This window comes from Physeter macrocephalus, chromosome 4 (assembly GCF_002837175.3).
Source record: "Physeter macrocephalus isolate SW-GA chromosome 4, ASM283717v5, whole genome shotgun sequence".
NCBI classification, from domain to species: Eukaryota; Metazoa; Chordata; class Mammalia; order Artiodactyla; family Physeteridae; genus Physeter; species Physeter macrocephalus.
In genome coordinates this window covers 38256812-38277391 of record NC_041217.1, presented here as the reverse complement: position 1 = coordinate 38277391, position 20580 = coordinate 38256812, and the positions used below count along the sequence as shown (strand labels likewise).

At 46.2% G+C, this 20580-nt stretch overlaps 1 protein-coding gene across 5 annotated transcripts in view; it reads right to left on the bottom strand.

Annotated features, from left to right (window-relative positions):
• Positions 1-843: 843 nt before the first annotated feature.
• The window catches only part of C4H1orf116 (chromosome 4 C1orf116 homolog), a 37886-nt gene continuing 18149 nt past the window's right edge, over positions 844-20580 (bottom strand). Inside the window, exons 1-5 of one of the 5 annotated variants that reach the window (XM_055084113.1) lie at positions 13428-13544; positions 12207-12392; positions 7905-8090; positions 5121-5298; positions 844-3723 (exon numbers count right to left, since the gene is read on the bottom strand). In XM_055084113.1, the coding sequence (XP_054940088.1) occupies positions 2180-3723; positions 5121-5298; positions 7905-8009 (1827 nt within the window). In that variant the 5' untranslated portion in view covers positions 8010-8090; positions 12207-12392; positions 13428-13544 and the 3' untranslated portion in view covers positions 844-2179. The other 4 variants (XM_007105467.4, XM_007105466.4, XM_028488503.2 and 1 more) reach the window with 4 other exon arrangements.

Here is a 20580-nt window from a genome sequence, read left to right as displayed (position 1 = left end):
ATCTTTAAATAACAAGGGGACGGAGTATCTCAAATTGGGTGACTCGGGGAACCAGGCAGGATGAGAATACAGAGCAGGAGGGCAGGCTGTGTGTAACTCTGCTTTGTCTGGGAGAGAAATTGCCTTCACCAGGGAGTGGGATTTAACAGGATGTGCCCCTGACCAACCTGTGTTAGTGAGGCTTGTGTTAATGCCAAAGCCCCAGATTCCTACCAAGTCTTACTTTATAGCTGGCCCCAAGTTTCCCTATTTATCAGGGAAATTAATAAATAATAAAGTGAGCATTCTTTAGGTTGTGTCTTGGGAAGCAGTTCAACCAAATACAGCATGTCGGACCAGTATTGCAGGAGGGGTCTTCTCTCTCTGGGGGGTGTCTGTGATAAGATGTGGCTCAGACAGTCATGGGTGACCCTATTGGCTGTGACAGGCCAGGTCCTCACCCAGGGCCAGGAATAAGGCACCAGCTTTGGGGTGTGTGTGTGAGAGTGTACATAGAAACTGTCACAACCACATCCCACATGCCATAGCAGGGCGCAGCCAATTTGTTGTCCTTACCTTAACCTCCTCACCACTTGCAGAGATACTGAGCCTTGATGGGCTGGGTCCCTAAGGACACAGCCCAGAAACGCTCAGCAGACCTAAAGGGCACTTTTTCAACCCAGTTCCCTTTATCTGCCCCTCACACTTGGAGACCTTGGACTCCAACCAGGTCACATCTCTGAATACCACTAATTTCTTAAGGGGAAGCAGGGGTCACAGCCAGGCATGTCTGATCTCCAAGCTTGTATTCACAAACCCACACCACCTACCCACAGTACGCTCTTCCAGCATGTTCTCAAGGCGCACAACTTGGTCAGGGAATTTGGGATTAAAAATGAGTTAGTATATTGCTACTTTCCCAAACTAAGTAAAAACCCACAACACGAAATATGATCCTGAGCAACGTTTCATCTCTGATGTTTCAGAAGACACTTTAGATCTTGAAGAGCTTTAGGGTTGGACCTTTGCTGGTGACTCCTTAGGGTGCTGAGAGGAGGGACAAAGGCACTGCTGGAGGGGAGGGGCTGCAGCATGGGGGCGGCATCGGGAGCTCCAGCTCTGATCTCAGTTCTGTTACTAAACAGCACAGTGACCACGATGAGTCACTCCCCTTCCCCAACAGGGTGGGACTAGGTTGTCTCTTAGGCCCCTCCCAGCTCTGATATTCTATGAATAATTAGCAGAGAATGCACTGTGCTTATTTTCCATAGGAATTGAGGAAATCAAAAAACAACTTGCAATCGTGTGGACAAAGGCCTGTAAGAGTCCCTTGGTATTTACAAAGCCTCTGGGCTTGGGCTCCCATCTCACTGTTGGTCCAGCCCTGGGGTCACTGTGCAGACTGAGATCCGGAGCAGGAAGGATAGGCACGTGAGAGTCAGGGACCACCGTAGTTTATTGCTGAATTTAACAAGCCCATGGACAAGGCCCTCCGCAGTGGAGGTGTGCCGTGCGGGCACTCAGCCCGACTTCTCAGGCCAGCAAGAGCTCTCCTGGAATCAGTCAACCACGAGTTTTTAGGGACAGGGATGTGTCTGATCCTTGGGACTAGGGATAGTGAGAAAGCAGCAGACGATGAGATAACAAACCAATTCCTCTTGGCCCTCCTATCCAGGAGGCCAGAAGTGAGAGGGGAATCCAGCAAGGTCTGTGCCAGTCTCCACCCGCTGCAGGGGTTCTGGGAGACCCACATTTCATGTGATCCTGCATTTGCCTAGTGTCTCGGATACATCCATTGTCCCATTTGACTTTTTTTTCTCAGGCTTAGCCACCCCTCTGCACTCAGTTCTGGCTTGGCTGAACTCTACCCGATGTAAGAAAATTTCCAAGTGAGGAATTCTGAGCAATGACTCTGTGTCATATAAATAGCTTCAGTGATAGACACAGCCTATACCACACACACACACACCCTCCTGTGGAAATCATCTTCAGATGGTTCACGCAGGCACTCACTGGTACAGCCACTCTGAATATAAACGTGCGCTCCAATCTCTCCCTCGGAGAGAAGAGGACACTGCAGAGGAGCCGACCCCTGCCCAGCCCCTGACTTGTGAGGTGGGGAAGACTGAGAGGAGCCCTGGGTCTCTTCTCGAATAACGGGGTGTGGGAGCGGTTGTGTGCGGGTGCTGGTGGCCAGCGCCTACTTCTTCAACAGGCCCAGCTTCTTGAGAGCCTCTCTTCTGTGTTCATCAGACACGCCTTTTGGGGAGATCTTGACACTGACACAGGGAGGCCGAGGCAGCTTGTCACGGCTCTGTCCTTGGTAAGACAGGCGCTTGGAGCCCTGCTCCTGCTCCAGGTCGGCCAACTTGCCCACCTGGATACCCTCGAAGTCCTTCCTGGTGCCCAAGGAGGCTGGGCGCGGCCGGGAGTTACACAAGACGTTGGGTGAGATCTTGTCCAAGAAGGAGCCTTTTCCCAGAGAGGTGCTGGTTTTGGGGCTGCCATCTTTCTCCGCTGAGAGGTAGCTGCTCAGCCCCACGCCTGAACGCTCCAGAGTGTTGGACTTGAAGTTCACCTGTCTCAGGCCAGGGATGCTGCTCTCCTGGAGAGTCAGCCCAGAGTCTGGCTTTGGCTGAGTCAGGGGACTATTTGCCCGTGGGGCCTTAGGGATAGGAATTGGCATGGATTTGGCAGCTGGAACTTTCCCTGCAGTGGGGTCCTGGGCGGGAACCAAAACGTTGCCTGGAGAAGACGGCTGAGCTGGAGCCCGACCCGGAGCTTTCACTGGAGAAGGTCCCCGCATTGGTGCAGGTGCTGGAGCCTTTCCTGTCGCTGCTGAGACCTGAGCTGGAACCACAGGCGGAGCCGGAGCCGGGGAGGGGGCCTGAGTGCGAGTCTCCCTGAGCCTGATGGAGGGCCTACTTAAGTAGGCGCTGGCCTCATCTTGGTCCTGGGGCAGCCCCAGCTTCTCCAGCGCTTCCCTGCGTGCTCTCCTCTGCTCCTGCAGCGATGACAAGGTGGGGCCCGAGTCACCAGGGCCAGCCTCCGAGTGGCAAGACAGCCGGTTCTGGGGATCACTGCGGAAATCACCTCGGCTGCTCTTCAGAACAATATTTGGTGGCAGCTTCCGTGGCTTAGGGGCTGTGAGGGGAGCCAGCCGGGCATTTGGATCCCCCCGTGATGGGACAGGAACATCTTCAGCTTTTGCATTCTGAGAGGACACAGCTGGAAGAGGCCGAGGTTGTCCAGGTTCCCCGGTTGAGCCTTCCTCATTGGCTTTCTGGGACATGGCCTCTGAAGTAGTCTCCCTTTTTTGCTGGAGGCTGAGTGATGTGTGGACCTGGGGCCTGGGACTCAGCTCCCCTGGCTGTCTGGGCAGGCCGCGTTGCCCACGCTGCTCTGGCTGGGTGTCCCTGAAGGCCTCTGGTGGGGGGATGAAGGCCCTGTCCAGATCAAGGGCAGTGTCCCGGGGGCCCGTCGGTGCCTGGCGGGGCTCACTGCTCTGGCCGACCTGCTCTTTCTCAGGCCCTGGGACAAGCCCCTCAGATACCCCTGGGATGTGGCTGTTAGTCTGTGTGGTGCTTTTTCTGAGGATCTGGTTTCTGCCGATGTGGATATTTCTGGGGAGGCTGTAGGAGCCAGACCTGAGGCCCAGGCTTTGAGGCTCGGGCAGATGAGACGAGCTGAATGGAGTCAATCTTTTTGGCTCTGTTCCTTGCTGAACGGTCTGTTTCGGATGTCCTGTGAGGGTTGGGAGAACAGGCAAAGAAGAGAGCGTGGTGAGAACCCTGCTGCCGGGGGAAAGAAAACACTTCCCAAACTCTGATCTCTAATTAGCAATGGATGGGTCTTGTTTTTTTGTTGTTTCATTGCTCTTAAAGGGCAGCACTCTTGTTTGGATGTCATTTAGACTAACAGATCAGTACTGGCAGTTTCCCTTCAACCAAGGATTAATGTTTCCTGATGGCTGGGGACAGGGCAGCCCCAGACAGCTCCATGTTCCTGACTCAGGTTCTTCCTAACCCTCTACAGATGCAGGGTTGGTTGGGGTTCAGGACAGTCCCTCTAGCTATCCTGGGGCTCTCAGGTAACTGAGTCCAGTGGGAGCATTCAGCATGAACATGGTCAACAGGTGATTTGCTCTTGCCGGACCAGGCTTCTGCCTTCTTCTGCCTTCACTTTCTATAAGCGCCTGGATGATTCTGTAATGGCCACAGCTGTGCCCGCACCACAGAGTGACAGGGGCTCTTTTCTTTCAGCGAGTAAGCACATGTATCAGGCCCACTGGACCAGGAAATCAGCACCAGGCAGCAGGGGAAGGCCCATGTCCCCACTTCCTCCTCTAACCCAGGGAGGGTCTATAAATATTTGTCAATATATTTGACAAATATTTGACAAATATAAATATTTGTCAATCTGTCAATAAATATTTGCTAAATGAATGAATAAGTGATCACAGTCCTGATACCAATGGGACTGTCTCCAGGAGTAAAATGCCCCCCTCACCCTGGGACATATGGCCCTGCACTCATGGCCACACTTCTGTGCCGTCTTGTCCCCCGTCTACTGAGCGTCAACGCCACTCCACACTCTCTCACAAGGCCCTTGAGACGTCACCCACTGAAGTTAAGGGAGCCCTTCCCTCTTCTTATCTCCTGCAGCCTCATCCTCTGGGTCACCCAGATTAGCTCCACAGACTGACTTAGTTTTTCCAGAGCCAACCACCCACCCCTCCCTGAATCTCTCCCCCACCTCTGTGGTCATATTGCTTTAGAATTTCTCCATAAGAGGATGGGTGCTGGTCAAACCCCTCTCCCTCCCAGGCCTCTGATACTTCATAGAAAGACGTAGAAGGCTGGCTTGTCGGCAATCCCTCCTTCCCTGCAGGGACAAGGCTTTATTCCAGCCTGTGACCCTTAGAGCAGAGGGCAGACAACATGGAGAGTGGCCAGAGGATGTACTGCTTTTTTGGGGTTTTTATTTTTATTTTTATTTTTTGGCCTCACAGCATGCGGGCGGGATCTTAGTTCCCCGACCTGGGATCGAGCCCGTGCCCCCTGCAGTGGAAGCACAGAGCCTTAACCGCTGGACCTCCAGGGAAGTCCCCTTTTTTGATTTTTTTAGACATTCTCTCTTACCCTGGGCGGCAGGCTGGGTCGTGGGCAGTGTTTGGGGACCTCGGGGAGTTGTGGCTTGCCCAGACTTGTCAGTGGACAGCCCACTGTCACCCTCGGTGTCCAATGAGCCAATGGTTGCCTCTAAGAAGAGCAGACACTCCTTCTCTTCAGCGGACAGGAAGTCGTAGCTGCTGTCACTCTAGAGTGAGGAGAGGGCGCTGTGAGAGGTAGCTCCGCAGAAACTGACGGGGCCCGAGAACCACCCTGCATTGGGAAGGACTGCTGAAGAGCTGGAAACCTCTCCATCATGGCGCTCTGCAGACCTGCTGGAGCTGCTTCCTGAATCTGCAGGCACCAAGGAGGGCAGAGACTGTCGGGCTGCTGTCCCACTAGCACCCAGCTGGGCAGGCAGATGGCAAATGACCTTTCTTTTGTTCACTCCTGGGTGGAATGCTTAGGGGCAAAGATCAGAAGCAGTCCCAGGTTCTAATTCCACTTCCTCTGTGTGATCTATGTCAAGTATCTCATTTTACATGTCTCCAACGTTGGTCTAAACTATATGGGCAACATAATGATTTGACCTTAAACTTGAATGGTATTGCTTTTAACTTTTCAAAGTACTTCTGCATTCTCGATCTGGCATGTCAAGGACAGTATGAGGACAAACAGGAAAGACAGCCAACTACTCGCTGCCAGGACAATGGGAACAGTGGCATGACTAGTCACAGATAAATTTACTAAATAATTTACACTTGACTTTGAAATGCATTCCATACAGGATTTTTTTTTCCCTTGTGCATTTACTTTCTTGATAGCATTTGGCTCTGGCTAACACTCAAAAAAGTGTGCATTTCTTAAGCAAATATAAACTTAAGGGAGGAAGGTGGAGAAACTGGTATGGGGTGAGGGGAAAGCAACTTAGTATTAAATATTAAGTAGAAATTAAAATAAATAATTTTCATTATGAGAAAGCACATAGGAGTGTTTGGGAGAACAGGTGAGGCCATTTCAGATGGTTACTGCCTATGTTCTACAAGGCCAGGAAGATCCATGGAAAAATCACTCTCCAAAGTTGAAGGTTGAAGGGAGGGCCAAAAGGGCAGATGGGAATGTAGGAAATTTGGCCTGAGTCTCTTCCTGCCGTCTCTAACCCTCTTCCTAATATTTGAGATACTTCAGAGTTATATATTTTCCAGACCCACTCAGATGGCCAGGAAAGATTTTGAGAAAGCCCTAAAAATATCTTAGGGGGAGGGGAGATGGTTGTTGGAATAACTTCTCCAGTTCCCCAGGCTCCTTAAAGAACCATCTGTTGGGCTTCCCTGGTGGCGCAGTGGTTGAGAGTCCACCTGCCGATGCAGGGGACACGGGTTCGTGCCCCGGTCCGGGAAGATCCCACATGCTGCGGAGCGGCTGGGCCTGTGAGCCATGGCCGCTGAGCCTGTGCTCCGCAACGGGAGAGGCCACAGCAGTGAGAGGCTCGTGCACCACACACACAAAAAGAAACAAACAAAAAAACAAGAACCATCTGTCAGTTGATTGAGGGAGGCTTACATTGTAAAGGGAAGTCCCGAATACAGCCCTTGGAAGCCTTGATGCAGACCCCAGAGGTTCCCTAAACAAAATCTTCTCTACTGCCCTCTTCCTACTAAAATAGACTTCCAAAACTCCAACTCTGAATTTCTCCTTTGTGGATGATTCACTTTGAAAACCTTTAAGCCCTGTCACATTCTGTGTCCAGTGGTATGTAACTACTCATGTTGGCCTCTGCTTAACAGAAACTGAAAGTGGTCTGTGAGGCCCCATCATCTAGGGTTAAAAAGAAATTATCTAAAGATTGTCTGCACTTTAGGTTTTTTGTGTGTTGTGGGCTGCTTTTTCTACTTCATTTTTACATATCAAAACTCATCGACTATATCAAACATCTTTGACATTCAGTAGAGATCATTACGATCCTTAAATTATCAAATACCTCTACGTATAGGATATAGAACAATAAAGTATAAATTCTCAAGGGTTATTATGTATGTGATGAGTACCCATAACAAAGGAATGCTTACATTTGGACATAGGGCAGATTTACTCTATCACACCAACCTTATAAGAATTGAGATTTAAATTCATGCCCAGAAAAATTACAATTTATTACATGTCACTCACAAATAGTTAAACACAGTGACTTTGGAAGATTCTCAGTCACTACTTACAGATAGGCTATTTCTTTTCTACATAGGGGCACCTGCTAAGTGCTTTACATGCATTTCATTTACTCGCCTCAAGAACCCTATGAATTTGGTATTAATATTATGCCCATCTTAAAACTGAGACTGAAGCTTAGAGAAATTAAGTAATTTGCCCAAGATCATAGAGCTTATAAGTAGAGAACCCAGATCTGTTTGGCTCCAGAACCCAGGCTCTTAACTGCTCCGTGCTCTTTGATCTTTGTAAAAGATGGAAGTAACGCTGTTCTTTGCAGAGGACTTCAGGAATCCACGTGCTACAAGGATCTACGTTCTAGTTTCCACCATGACCTCAGATCAGTAACCCACTCTCTCATCTCAATTAAACCACCCAACCTAATGAAAACTGGGAAAAACTCTCATTTGTCCTATTACTCTCTGGGGTTGTCCCACCCTATTCTCTGTAGAACCAGGGGTGACTCAGAGGCAGAATACCAACTGGTGTGATTCATTCCCTGACGAGGAAGATGAAAGACAAGGAGCAGTGAGCAAGGATGGTGGTGGGTAGGGCAGGGCAGGGCAGGGGTGCGGAGAGCGGGCCAGGCTGCAGACAGAGAGTACGTACAGATCCAGAGAGGGTGGAGGTGGTGCTCATCATGCTGTTGCAGCTGCCAATGCGGGTCACGGGTTCCAAGCCAGGCCCTGCTGGCCACAGCTCTCTCTCGGGCATCGCCTGAAGCAAGGTGCAGGGGTGGTGAAAGGGGCTCTCAGAGGGGAAGCGAAGGGAAGCGAAGAATGTCCCAGGCCGGGCCTGAAAAGAGAAGAATCAAAGCCACGTGTGAGCTGAGCCAGGCTCCAGCGAGGCTCTGCCCAGGCCCTGGAGCAGCATGGCGGCAGGGACACCAAGCAAACAGAGAGCTGGAAGGGGCCGTGCTCAGCCATGACCCAAACCCAAACCCCCAGCCTGCAGGGGGACACATAAGCTGGACATGTAAGGACGCATAAGCTGGCTTACATACATGCAGAAGGTCAGGCTTAGGTGGTGGAGAAGCAGTCTAGTCAGAAAAGAGATTCCATCATTTCTCTTGGTCATGTTTTTTCTCTGAGCCAGGGAGCTTAACCTACATTTTCATTACTATAAACACTACATATTACAGGGGTGAAAGCTTGGGTTCTGGAGGTAGCTGGATCTGGGTTCAAATTCCAGTTCCACCATTAAAAGTGTTGTGACGAGGCAAATTACTCTTTGAATCTGTTTTTCTTCATTAAATAGGGTTAATAGTAAGACTAAATGAGAACAGATAGCACAGTTTAGTTGGTAGTAAGTAAGCAAACACTTAAGGAATAAATAACTACTACTGTTTTTGTAATAAGAAAAAGACAAGATCCATCTTGGATCAAAGTAGACTGAAGCAAGGGAAATAAAAGCTTTTTTTAAAAAAAGGGAACAGGGCCCGTAATAGTACCTACCTTAAAGGCTTTTCGTGACTATAGAATGAAATACTCCATGTAAAACACTTTGTGCAGTGCACGGCCCTGTAACTGTCAGCTGCTGCCATAGCCACATCATCAGCACCATCACAACGACCCCCACCCCAGCCACCGTCAACCCCCTAGTCTGGGAGGGATGTGCATGGCACCCCAGTGGTTGACACCAGCCCAGTTTCCCTCTTGTGTATCACCCTCCTGATGTTGTACTTATTCCTAGTGAGATTCCCAAATCTGTGTCAAATGAACAAGAGCAATGTTCTAGGTAGCTTTCTCCCAACTCCAACTCATAGGGAAAGAACAGTTTCAAGTTCATTGTGCCAATAGAAATAGCAAAGGAAGGTAGTGCCATCTTCCTTCAGGAAATCCCAGGGATTTTCATATTCCTGTTTGTGGGAAAAACTCCACCAGAGCTGGAAAGGCCAAAGGTGACTCTCCTACGCTAAAATGAAATTCTAGAAGAATTAAGATTAAAAGACAGTTCTAAGATCAAGTAGGGACCTGGGGGAAGAGCTAGAATTAGAGTAGACTTTGTCTGATTCTGAATCCATATTTTCCCCACAACACCATGCTTTATTTTCTACCATCTTTCCCACCTTCTGAATACTAGGTAAAATGTCCTGGAAAATTGGGTTTTATTTGAGATCTTGAGACTTGGGGTTTAGATTCCAGGGCAGGTTGTCTTTTTCGCCTCTGCCAATAATTGCTTCCAGTGCCAAAGTCAGGTTTGGGCTGTGCTGGGTGAGTCAGTCTGCCAACCACCTAGAGCTGACAAACACAAGGCCTCACAGGGCTCCCCTCCTGCTTGGGAGGAGACCCTCAAGTGGGGCAGGTAGGGAGGGGGCAGGACAATGGGGAAGGAAGAGGAAGATCTGTTATGGGCAAGACACATGTAGTTCACGCCTCATGTAGTCCAGAGCCTCTCAGGAGACAGAGGGAGAACCAGAGGGGACAGAGATACCAAAGAAGCCCAGTGATAAATCAACATGGGGTAAGATAACTCCTGGGATTCCTTCATGAGGTTAGCTCCCCATTATCCAGAATCCCAAAGAAACAGAAACGTGAGAAGTCATGTGAATGAAGTTCAGTCACCTCAGCTAGCCTCTCCATTAATGACTGTCTAGGTTCCAAAAGTACTAACTCATTCCTAACATTCTGAAGGGTTGAGACCACTACAACAAAGAGGATCCATTTCTCGTTAGCCTAGGCACACAGAAGGCATTCAAAAAATGCTGGATGAATAAACGTCATTTGTTCTAGTGTCTACTGAGTGGACACTGGAACTCAGTAGACATTAGAACTAGTTGAACTGTTGGAAGTTCTCTTTTTTGGCTTCTACCCTATTACTGTAAGCTCTTTTTAAAAAATTTTTTTAAAATAAATTTACTTATTTTATTTATTTATTTTTTGGTGCATTGGGTCTTCGTTGCTACACGTGGGCTTTCTCTAGTTGTGGTGAGCGGGGGCTACTCTTCGTTGCGGTGTGCGGGCTTCTCATTGGAGTGGCTTCCCTTGTTGTGGAGCATGGGCTCTAGGCATGTGGGCTTCACTAGTTGCAGCACACAGGCTTAGCTGCTCTGCGGCATGTGGGATCTTCCCGGACCAGGGCTCGAACCCATGTCCCCTGCATTGGCAGGCAGATTCTTAACCACTGTGCCACCAGGGAAGCCCCATGTAAGCTCTTTTTTAATATTTTATTTCCCAGAAAATATATGGCTTAATGGAATTTGGGCAATGCTTTCAGTTACACTAACATTTATGAGTACCTGATAGGCATGGGGCATGCAAAACTTTGTTAGGACAAAGGTATTGTTTCCAAGAAGTCAGTGTACATCCAAGGGTCTGTTTTTTTGGCTCTAGTTTTCCTATCTGTTACACTGGGGCAGTAACTATTAAAAGTGACTCACTGTAATTAATAGAATGTTCTCTGTGAATGGATGAGCAGATGCTGCCTTTCCCTTTCAGAGAAAAATGACTACCCTTGTTCTTCCAAGCACACTTTGGACTTTACAGTGGTGCGCTAGCCTCTCCTCCCTCCCAGGGCAGCCTAACACATTTTCACTTTGGAACAAAGGATGGCCTGAAGCAGCTGGAAGAGAGAGAAACAATATGAATAGCATTGCTTTAAAAAACATACCAGGGTATAGCTTACAAAGTGCTTTCAGATATGTTAATTCGGTTTTTAAAATAACCTGATACCTTAGGCAGGATGTGGCATTTTCTCCATTTGACAGATGCAACAGCTGGGGCTCTTTCTACCTCCCCTTCCTATGGGAAGTAGGAAATGATTTATAACTGCATCTATGGGGCAGCCTGTGGCTCCCAGCCCTTCTAGAGGGTATTACAGCAGCTGTCCAGAGGCAAGAGGGCCGGGTACCTAAAGAAGGGCCATTGGCCACATCTGACTAAACACTGAAAGCCCTAAGACCACTCTTCTCTGATTCAGATTTATGCATCCAGGCCAGCTTTTTGTCCCCACAATAGATATTTCCAGAATAAGGAAAAGACACCAAATGCCACTGAAGCTCAAGTCATAGGCACAACAAAATCACTGCAGAGATTAACCTGAACCTGAAACCAAAGCTGAATGAGCTCTAAGGTGCTCACACCTCATCTCCACACCTAGTGTCCTGACCCTAAAAGTCTGAACCATAAAGACGTCTTCTCTTCTTCTCACCACTCTCTCCTTCCCTCACCAGTCTGACCTGAACTGGATGCTGCATTTCCTTCCACCAACTTTACAACCTTGAAACTTGGGGGCTATTTCAGGGCAGCCATTGAAACCTGAGGTATTTCTACTTGATAAGAAGCCTGAACAGCATGCAAAACACTCAAGGTGAGAGTTCGGTATTTTTTAACCCTTGACCTCTTTGGGCAGCTTGAGGGCGGGAGGGAATGGGTTAAGAAATGTGCACAGCCTATATCGGGGCCACCCATGCAAAGGCACATTAAATATTAACCACTCCCTGAAACCAGCCAAGCCTTGGAGGAGAGTAAATAAATGGCGTGTGGAATTCTGGCATCTGGAGGGGGTGGGGTGGGAAGAGGCCTCCAGCTCCACTCCTGTTTGGATTCTCTGTACCATCTGAATAGACCCAAGGCCCCCTTATCACCCTCTTCCTGTGAGCCCATTCCTATATCCTCCAAGAGCTCAGCTCTCTCCCCAGTGGTCAAAGAGGTTTCCTGTTTCTCTTAGACCAGGTGCCTCTGCTTTTTGCTGACCACCCAAAATGTGTCTTGGGCTGGAGAACATCCTAAGGAAAAGGCCAAGAAGACTAAAAGTTGCACTGTGTGTGTATCCCTCTGCACAAGCACATGGGCAAGTTTCTGTTTGTGTTTAAGCAATGATATAATCGCCTCTTTCACCAGTGGGTTTGAGGGAGAGGGTGGGTGGAAATATCACCTGCACAGAAGAACTTTGCTTGACACTGCAGCTTACCTTTATTGCTGACAAGGTCACCGTGTATGGCAGCCCTCAGTCAGTGAGCTTGGCGGGCTGGTTCTGTGGTGTGGGCTGAGCTAAAGCCTAAAGCTTCAGTTGCCAGGACGAAACCCATTATATTCACTCAGGGCTTGTGTACCAGGCCCTGGGATCCTGGCACTGGGTCTTCCCACTTCCCTCTTTCTGGAAGCAGGAGGAAAAGGGGAGAAGTTAGGGACCAGAGTGTTAATCCCCACAAGCTGGATGGCGGAGAGCTGACTTGCTACTCTGACTTGACTTCTACACCCAGCGTCCTTGTGCAGGAAATCCAGCCACACAGACTGCCAACTGGGACACCTGAAGGAAGGCAAAGCAAAACCACAACACTGGTCTGGTTCTCCTCTCTGGACTCTGCCACACTGCTTTGGCCTGAGCCCCACTCGGAATTCCTACTAGACTCAACATGCTACCGTGAAATATTAATGGAGGTGAGGCCCCGGCACAGTTGAGTAGCTTCCTGTTTGCCAGTCCCTGTGTCTATTAACAGGCAAAGTCAGAAATTTAATGAAGCTGAACTCAAATAGGCTCGACTTTGCAACTAGAGTATCCGTGGGTTTTCCAAAGATGAGCTGGTAGCCTGAGCTGGCATTTTCCCAATGTAACCAGTTCTCACACACCCTTACAAAAACCTAGCACAGATCACACCTTACACACCCATCCACAAAGAGCTCCATTATCACACTACCATTACTGAACACACACACACTGCACCCTTCATTTAAATAACAATAGACATTGAGTTCATAAAGCCATAAGAAATTTTCCTGTTAGAATGGAAAACCAAAGCACTTTTCTTCCCCGGGCGATTTTCCATTTTGACCTCCTCTACTCTAACAATTCTCTTCCAAAATCACAATGCAACTTCAATTATTCAGAGATGGAAATTTCTAAAACAAATCTGTTTTCTTGCTGTCAGCACAATATGCTCATCCAACCTAAATAGGCAGACGAAAAAAAAAAAATGTGCCTCAGCCTGGATCTCCACTAAAACACTCCAATCTCAAGAAGCTACCAACTAACTCTGATCCCGTACTGGACTCAGGGAGTTGAGGAACAGAGAGGAAAGCCCCCCACCTGCGGTATAAAGGGCTCCCCGCAACTCTGTAGCTCTGACTTCCCATGAAGCACCCCCTCTTGCTGCAGAATGAGCAATAGTTAGTTGGTTAGGAATTAACTCACCTTCACTGGGCGGGGGGCTGAAGAGAGGAAAGGAATACCCTTATATTTCAAAGGGCAGAGACGAAGACAGAGACTGCTTCCCCTGCTTCCTACTGTTTTCTTCTTTTGATCTCTTCCTGACTTACCTAGACAGGTAAAATCTTCATCCGCGCTGCCTCACCCCACCCTGGCAGCTGACACTCAGCCAATCCCAGCCCTCCCTCCCTACTTCTCATTCCAGCTGTTTATCCAGGGAGGGCGTGGGAGAGGATGGCGCAGGGCGGTGCTGCTCTCCCTTAGCCAATCGTCTCTTGCCCTCCCTTCCTCGTTGAGAGCCAATAAAGAGCCTTTAATAATAGAGGAGGGCTGGAAGGAGGTGGACTGGTTTGGGCTGAGACTGGACGAAAGGAGAGTCGGCATGTTATTAAAAAAAAAAAAATCTTGTTATAAAGAAACACAGTCCACTAGGCAGTATACTTTTCCGTGTGTCTATTTGAAACTTGATTTTCTATCTATAACTGCCTTCTTCCTCTCGAAGTATTTCCCTGAGCTCTGCAAGTTAAAATCCTGTGTGGCCAGTTTTGCTCCTCGCTTTTTTAGCTTTTCGGAGTCACTGTCATCCTCAAGCTTTTTCCTAGCGGCTCATAATCCTAGCAACTCCACTCAGGACCACAGAAGAAGGCGTCGAAGGCAAGAGATGCTGGCACTGAGGCACCATTGCCCTACAGTTTGCCAACGACCTTCTTGGCCTCATTTACTTCTGGGGGAAATAAAACCATTTTCTCGCCCAAGAGGTCCCTGTTCTGATGAAAAAGTGACTGGACAGCCTTGAGGGAGGGAACATGCACGCTGTCATTTCGGTCTCTGGTCTCTTTTAGCTGTGCGTGGAAGGTAGCAATGAATATTAAGAAATAAAAACAAAAGAAGCTACCAACCAGTTTAGCAACTCCTATCTCCTTCCAGTGGCCGATTTCTGGAACCTGTAGTTAAAACAACCGGAAGAGAGTAGGGAGAAGAGAGTAGCTGGAAGAACCCAATGCTTTCAGGAAGGAATCTTCCTCCAGGAATGGAAGCCACCTTCACCACATGTGCCTTTTGCTTGGAAGCTGGTTTTTCCTGGATATATGTTATCCTCAATACCAAAGGGCAGAAAGAAAAATTAAAATCAATGCACATAGTAATTGCCAACATTTATTAAGCCCTTGCTATGCCCTGGGAATTGTGCTGTGCTAAGCATTTTCATGCATCATTTCATTTACTCTATATCTGAACTTCAGAATGTAGGCACTATTAATATACAAATTTTACAAAGAGGTTAAATAACTTGCTCAAGATCATGTAGCTAGGGTGTGGCAGGGCAGGGATTTCAACTCAGGCAGTATGACATCAAGCTCGCCATCTGTCAGTATCATGCCAATCAGCCTCTATTTTGGAGAAAAATCCCAAGTAGGAAACATGAAATACACAGATAATGTGCAGGTCTAATTCTAATAACTAGATTTATCCTTTCTTGTCTCATTTCTGTCTTGTAGCTATTCATGTCTTTTATAACAAGATGACACATGACTTTCACCTTCTCTCTGTGTGGTCTCTGCAATGTGATCATTGCAGAAGTGCAGTGACCCTGGGGCTTAGGTACAGAAGAGGTAGGGCAGGACTAGTGAGGAGAAAGGAGGTTTGTGGAAGCCTGGAATAACTCAGCACCCTATCAGCGGCATGTGGATAGCAGAGCTGACTGAACATTTAAGGAGGATGACCTCTCTTCCTGATGTGTCAGTCAAACATGTATGATGTCATAATACTAACAAAACAGGAAGTTCCAAATCAGAAGTTCAACGCAACGAGAGTTACACCCATGGATGGAGTCACTGAAGTTGATCAAGCTTCATAGGTGTGTGATTTGAACATTTGCTAAAAAAATAAATTGACTTGTGAGCATTAACCTCAAAGATGAGAGGAGGCACAGTCTTGTTTGTGAACAGTTTTTCAGTTTATAATAAAAGTAGAATAATTAGGAAGGGCCCCTATCTTTTCCCAGGTAGTAGTAGGGACATAGACAAAATGATCTTTCTGTTACTCTTTCCTTTTTTTAACATCTCTTTTTGAAAATTATGAAATATTTCAGATATTCTGGCATAAAAACACCACTGTACCTAATACCCAGTTCAAGAAATAGAACATTAACATTACAGTTCAAGCTGCTAACAAACTTTGCTCCCCACTCCTTCCTGCCTCCTCAAAACAGACATACACCCCCAGCTGAAATAAATCTCTATTCTGAATTTGGTGTTTTTCATTCTCCATATCTTTAAATGTTTTCCTTGGAATCTTTCTTCGTTTTGCTTTGCTTTCTTTATTTTTGGCTTGGAGAAATACCAAGTCTCGGGACTTCCCTGGTGGCGCAGTGGTTAAGAATCCACCTGCCAATGCAGGGGACACGGGTTCAAGCCCTGGTCCGGGAAGATCCCACATGCCGCGGAGCAACGAAGCCCGCGCGCCACAACTACTGAGCCTGCACTCTAGAGCCCGCGAGCCACAACTACTGAAGCCCGTGTGCCTAGAGCCCGAGCTCTGCAACAAGAGAAGCCACCGCAATGAGTAGACCGCGCACCACAACAGAGTAGCCCCCGCTCGCTGCAACTAGAGAAAGCCCGCACACAGCAGTGAAGACCCACTGCCAATGCAGCCAAAAATAAATAAATAAATTTACTAAAAAAAAAAGAAAGAAAGAAATACCAAGTCTCTAAGGTTCCAAGAGAATTGAGAAGGAGGTCTGGACCAGGGGAAAGAGAGGATTTCCAAAGTGAGAAACCTGAGAGACTAAGGCTCCCTGGTTGATGTAGATCATCATTTGAGAAGCAGTGTGTGTTGTTGCTCTTTGTATATGAATTCCTATTTGATGACCTGACTGTGGAATCTAATTACAGCCCAGCTCACCTGACTCATCTGTGTCCTCACTCCTTCTCCATCCTTGCATGCTGTTGTGGTTCAGTCATCTTCTCGACTGTCAGAAACTAGTTTATTTCCTTTCTCAGTACCACTTCCCCATTGAGGCAACTCACTTCCCCTACACACAAACACACACACACCACCTTAAAACCAAAATATACCACAAACAGTCATTGGTCAATCTCTCCTCTTTGGGCCCCTTATAAAGTTGGACTCTCTGCAAAATACAGTGGACCTCCACTCTAACCATTCATGATACTTATTCATTCACATTACAGTCACATCCTAGCGGTGCTTTTCTTCTCCTTTTCCTCTCCAAAGGAAAAATGAAGTTACTTGGAACATGTATTATCACCAGCCCTAGGAAATGCTGGGTACCCACTATGTTCATGTTATAGGGCATGGTACTCCGTGCTGGGTCTCTGAATGTACATCTGTTGGGGAGAGGGAAGGTTTTATTCTTCAAGTAGTTGTGAGAACTTGCTTTAAAGAGAGAACAGTTGGGAAAGGATTCAGACGAGGATGGTTATAATTTGGCTATAAACTGTGGAATTGATAGGCCAGATTAAGAGATCAAATAGATCAGCAAGTTCTCACCAAACTGATATTAGTGTTAAGCCTAAACTAATTAGATGGGAACTAAAGGGTGTAATTAAGTGGATTTGGATGAAGTTCTGAAATGACTTAATCATTAAGTAGTTGCTGGGAATAGCTTTTTTTCTCCCTTTTTTCTTTTTTGAGAGCAGTGTTAGCCCACCTACCATAAAAATTTAGATAAGTAGTCCTTTTCTTCCCAGTGTTAATGAAAGTCTGAGGGGAGGGCTGAGATCATCTAGTAGCATCAGTGGGTTTTGTAAGGAATGCCAAATCTTAACATGTTCAAAATGGAACCTGTCTTACCTCTGGCCTCTCTCCTCTATCCCCATGCCAGCTAATTGCAGCACCCAGACTCAATACTTCACAGCAATCCTCCCATAGTTCCTGTGACATCACTCTCAAAACTGTCTCCAGCTCTTCATCCTCTCTACTCTGATCAGGACTTCACTATTTGTAGGATCACAGACCACTAAAGATGGAAGAACCTACAGAAGTTCCTTGTTTCACATCTTTCATTTTATAGAGGCACATCTGAATTGTCATTCCTCTCCTTAAAATACTTTGAGGTATTTTCATAGCATTCAGGATGAAATTCAAAGTCCCTATAAGACATAAAAAAACCTTCATAAACTGGGCCTACGTGCATTTCCCCACCACATATTCATCCATACTCTTTACTACCGTCACATCTAATTTTTCTGAAACTGTCATGCTTTCATGCTACTGGGCTGCACCCTTTGCTTGGACCCATTCCCACCCTGTTCTCCTGGCTTAGTCTTAGCCTTCCTTCAAGGTTCAGCCCAAGCACCACCTTTTGGAATAGGATGTTAGGTGTTGCTTCACTGTAATCTCTTAACACAATGAACATATCTCTAGATTTAACCCACTAGGATGTAATTGTCCTCTTTCTCTTCCTAAAAAATTTGGATTCATGAAGGGCATTTTTCTATGTATAATTCTTATATTATAGTAGTTATATATTAATGTCAAAACTGATGATAAACTTTTGGGAAACTGAAGTCCTTTATTTAACAAACTTGCCCTAAAAAATTCATTTTTTGGAGATAGTGTCGGTAGATAACCCATCTACTGCTACAGTTTTGCTTATTGTTTTTTCCCCAGATCTTGTCCCTTGACATACTATTAAACTGTGCATAACTCTTAAAAGTAGTAGGCATTGGCTCATCAGGACTGTTTCAGAGGTTTTTGACTTTTTGATGTTATGAATATACCTATGAGTCTGAGATATTATGAAAGCCCCCAATTGACGATACTTTACATTGCAATAATTTAAAACGCATCTGGCAATGGGCTGACTGATTTCAATTATCTTTCTTAACATGCTTCTAACATTCTTTATGTTCTTTATTTATTATTATGGATATCTGTATTGAAACATTGTTTAATAAATGAGAAATATCAAGTTTAATAGTATTTACAAAGAACTGTAGCTTATAGCAAATACCCAATACTGGAAAATACTAGGGAACATAAATGGATAATATTTGGATCTCCCAGCAAGCTCCTCATAGCTCTACACAAAATCATTTTTGAAATTGCCAATTCAAGAATATATTTTGCTTCTCAAACTTGTTATTTCTTGGAACACTGGTCATAGAATTTGCATTAAGTATACCATGAGTATAATATATAAATATTTATTTTATTCATTGTTAGCAGTATACAGGACCATGGAATACATACTTATATTATAGTAACAGTTATAAGCCAGACAGATGGATTAGACTGTAACCATTTCCCTCCTATCTGCTAGTGTCTAGGTACCCAGAAATGTAAACTTTAACCTTCTACTCCGCATGTCAGAATTTCCTGCTCTTGCTTTTTTTTTTCATCATTGGATTCCTTCAAATCACTAACATCTCTTGTTGATCACACAACAAGAAGACTGACACCACGAATCAATCAAGATGGCAGAGTATGAGGATGTGGAACTCACCTCCCCTCATGAACACATCAAAAATACATGTACATGTGGAGCAATTCTCTCTGAAAACTAACTGAAACTGGAAGAAAGACTTCTGTACAAATAAGGCTGTAAGAAAGATCCACACAAAATCAGATAGGAAGGAAAGAAAAGTGATCAGGTTGGGACCTGTGCCCCTGGAAGGGGACTCAGAGGAAAAGGGAGATTACATGGGCAGAGACCCACACTGGGGAGTAAGTGGTTTGAGCCACAGATTGGGCACCCCACTCCTGGGGTCCTACACAGGGGAGATGAGCCCCTTGGCTAGTCAGAGGACCACTGGGACTAACAGGAGGGCTGAGGGAAGCCTGAACTTTGCTCTTGAGGAGTGCATGCATGCTGGCTTGTCCCCAAGGCAGAGCAGAGAGGTTGGATTGAAGACTCCTCTAGTGGCTGCTGGGTTTCCCCTGACCACCTCTGCGTGTGCCCCAGTCTGAGCCAAGTAAATGGTCCAGTCTCACTTACTCCACGTTGTAGCTTGGCACTGGATGTAGGGCTGCTGTGACCAGAGAAGAATTTCAGCCGTGGGACACAGAGGCAACAGGGTCCCAGAGTGTCATCTGGGTGGGGTGGTGGTGGCCATTGTTGGTGTGTGCTCAAGCAGTGCCTCAGAAGGGACCAAGAACTCTGATGGTGGCCAGTCCACCACAGCTTACACCCTGATACACACGAAGAATCCATGTGGGCCCCACCTGCCCTGCAGTGTGGCTCCACAACAGGGTGGGGGCAGTGATCAACTGTGGGGAAAAAGTGTACTTCACAGTAATACAATAATAGTAGGGGACTTTAACACTCCACTTAAGTCAATGGACAGATCATCCAGACAGAAAATCAATAAGGCAACAGTGGTCTTAAATGACACAGTAGACCAGTTGGTCTTAAAAGATATCTACAGGACATTCCATCCACAAACAGCAGAATACACATTCTTTCCAAGTGCACATGGAAAGTTCTCCTGGATGCATCACATTCTAGGCCACAAAACAAGCCTCAATAAATTTAAGAGAATAGAAATTATATCAAGCATTTTTTTTTCTGATCACAATATATAAAACTAGAAATCAATTACAGAAAGAAAAATAGGAAAAGCACGAACACGTGGAGAATAAACAACATGCTACTTAAAAAACCAGTGGGTCAATTAATATATCAAAGAGGAATCAGAAAATCCTTCAAGACAAAAGAAAATGGAAACACAACTTTCCAAGATCTATGGGATGCAGCAAAATCAGTTCTAAAAGGGAGGTTTAGGGTGATACAAGCCTTCTTGAAGAAACAAAAAAAATCTCAAATAAACAAATAACTTACCATCTAAAGGAATTAGAAAAAGAAGAATAAACAAAGCCCAAAGTATACATAAGGAAGGAAATAATAAAGATCAGAGAAGAAATAAATAAAATAGAGACCCCAAAACAATAGAAAAAATCAGTGAAACTAAGAGCTGTTTTTTTTGAAAAGATAAAATTGATAAACCTCTAGCCAGGCTCACCAAGAAGAAAAGAGAGAAGACCCAAATAAAATAAGAAGTGAAAGGGAGAAATAACAACTGACACCACAGAGATACAAAAAAATCATAAGAGAATACTATGAATTGTTATATACTGACAAATTGAACAACCTAAAAGAAATGGACAAATTTCTAGA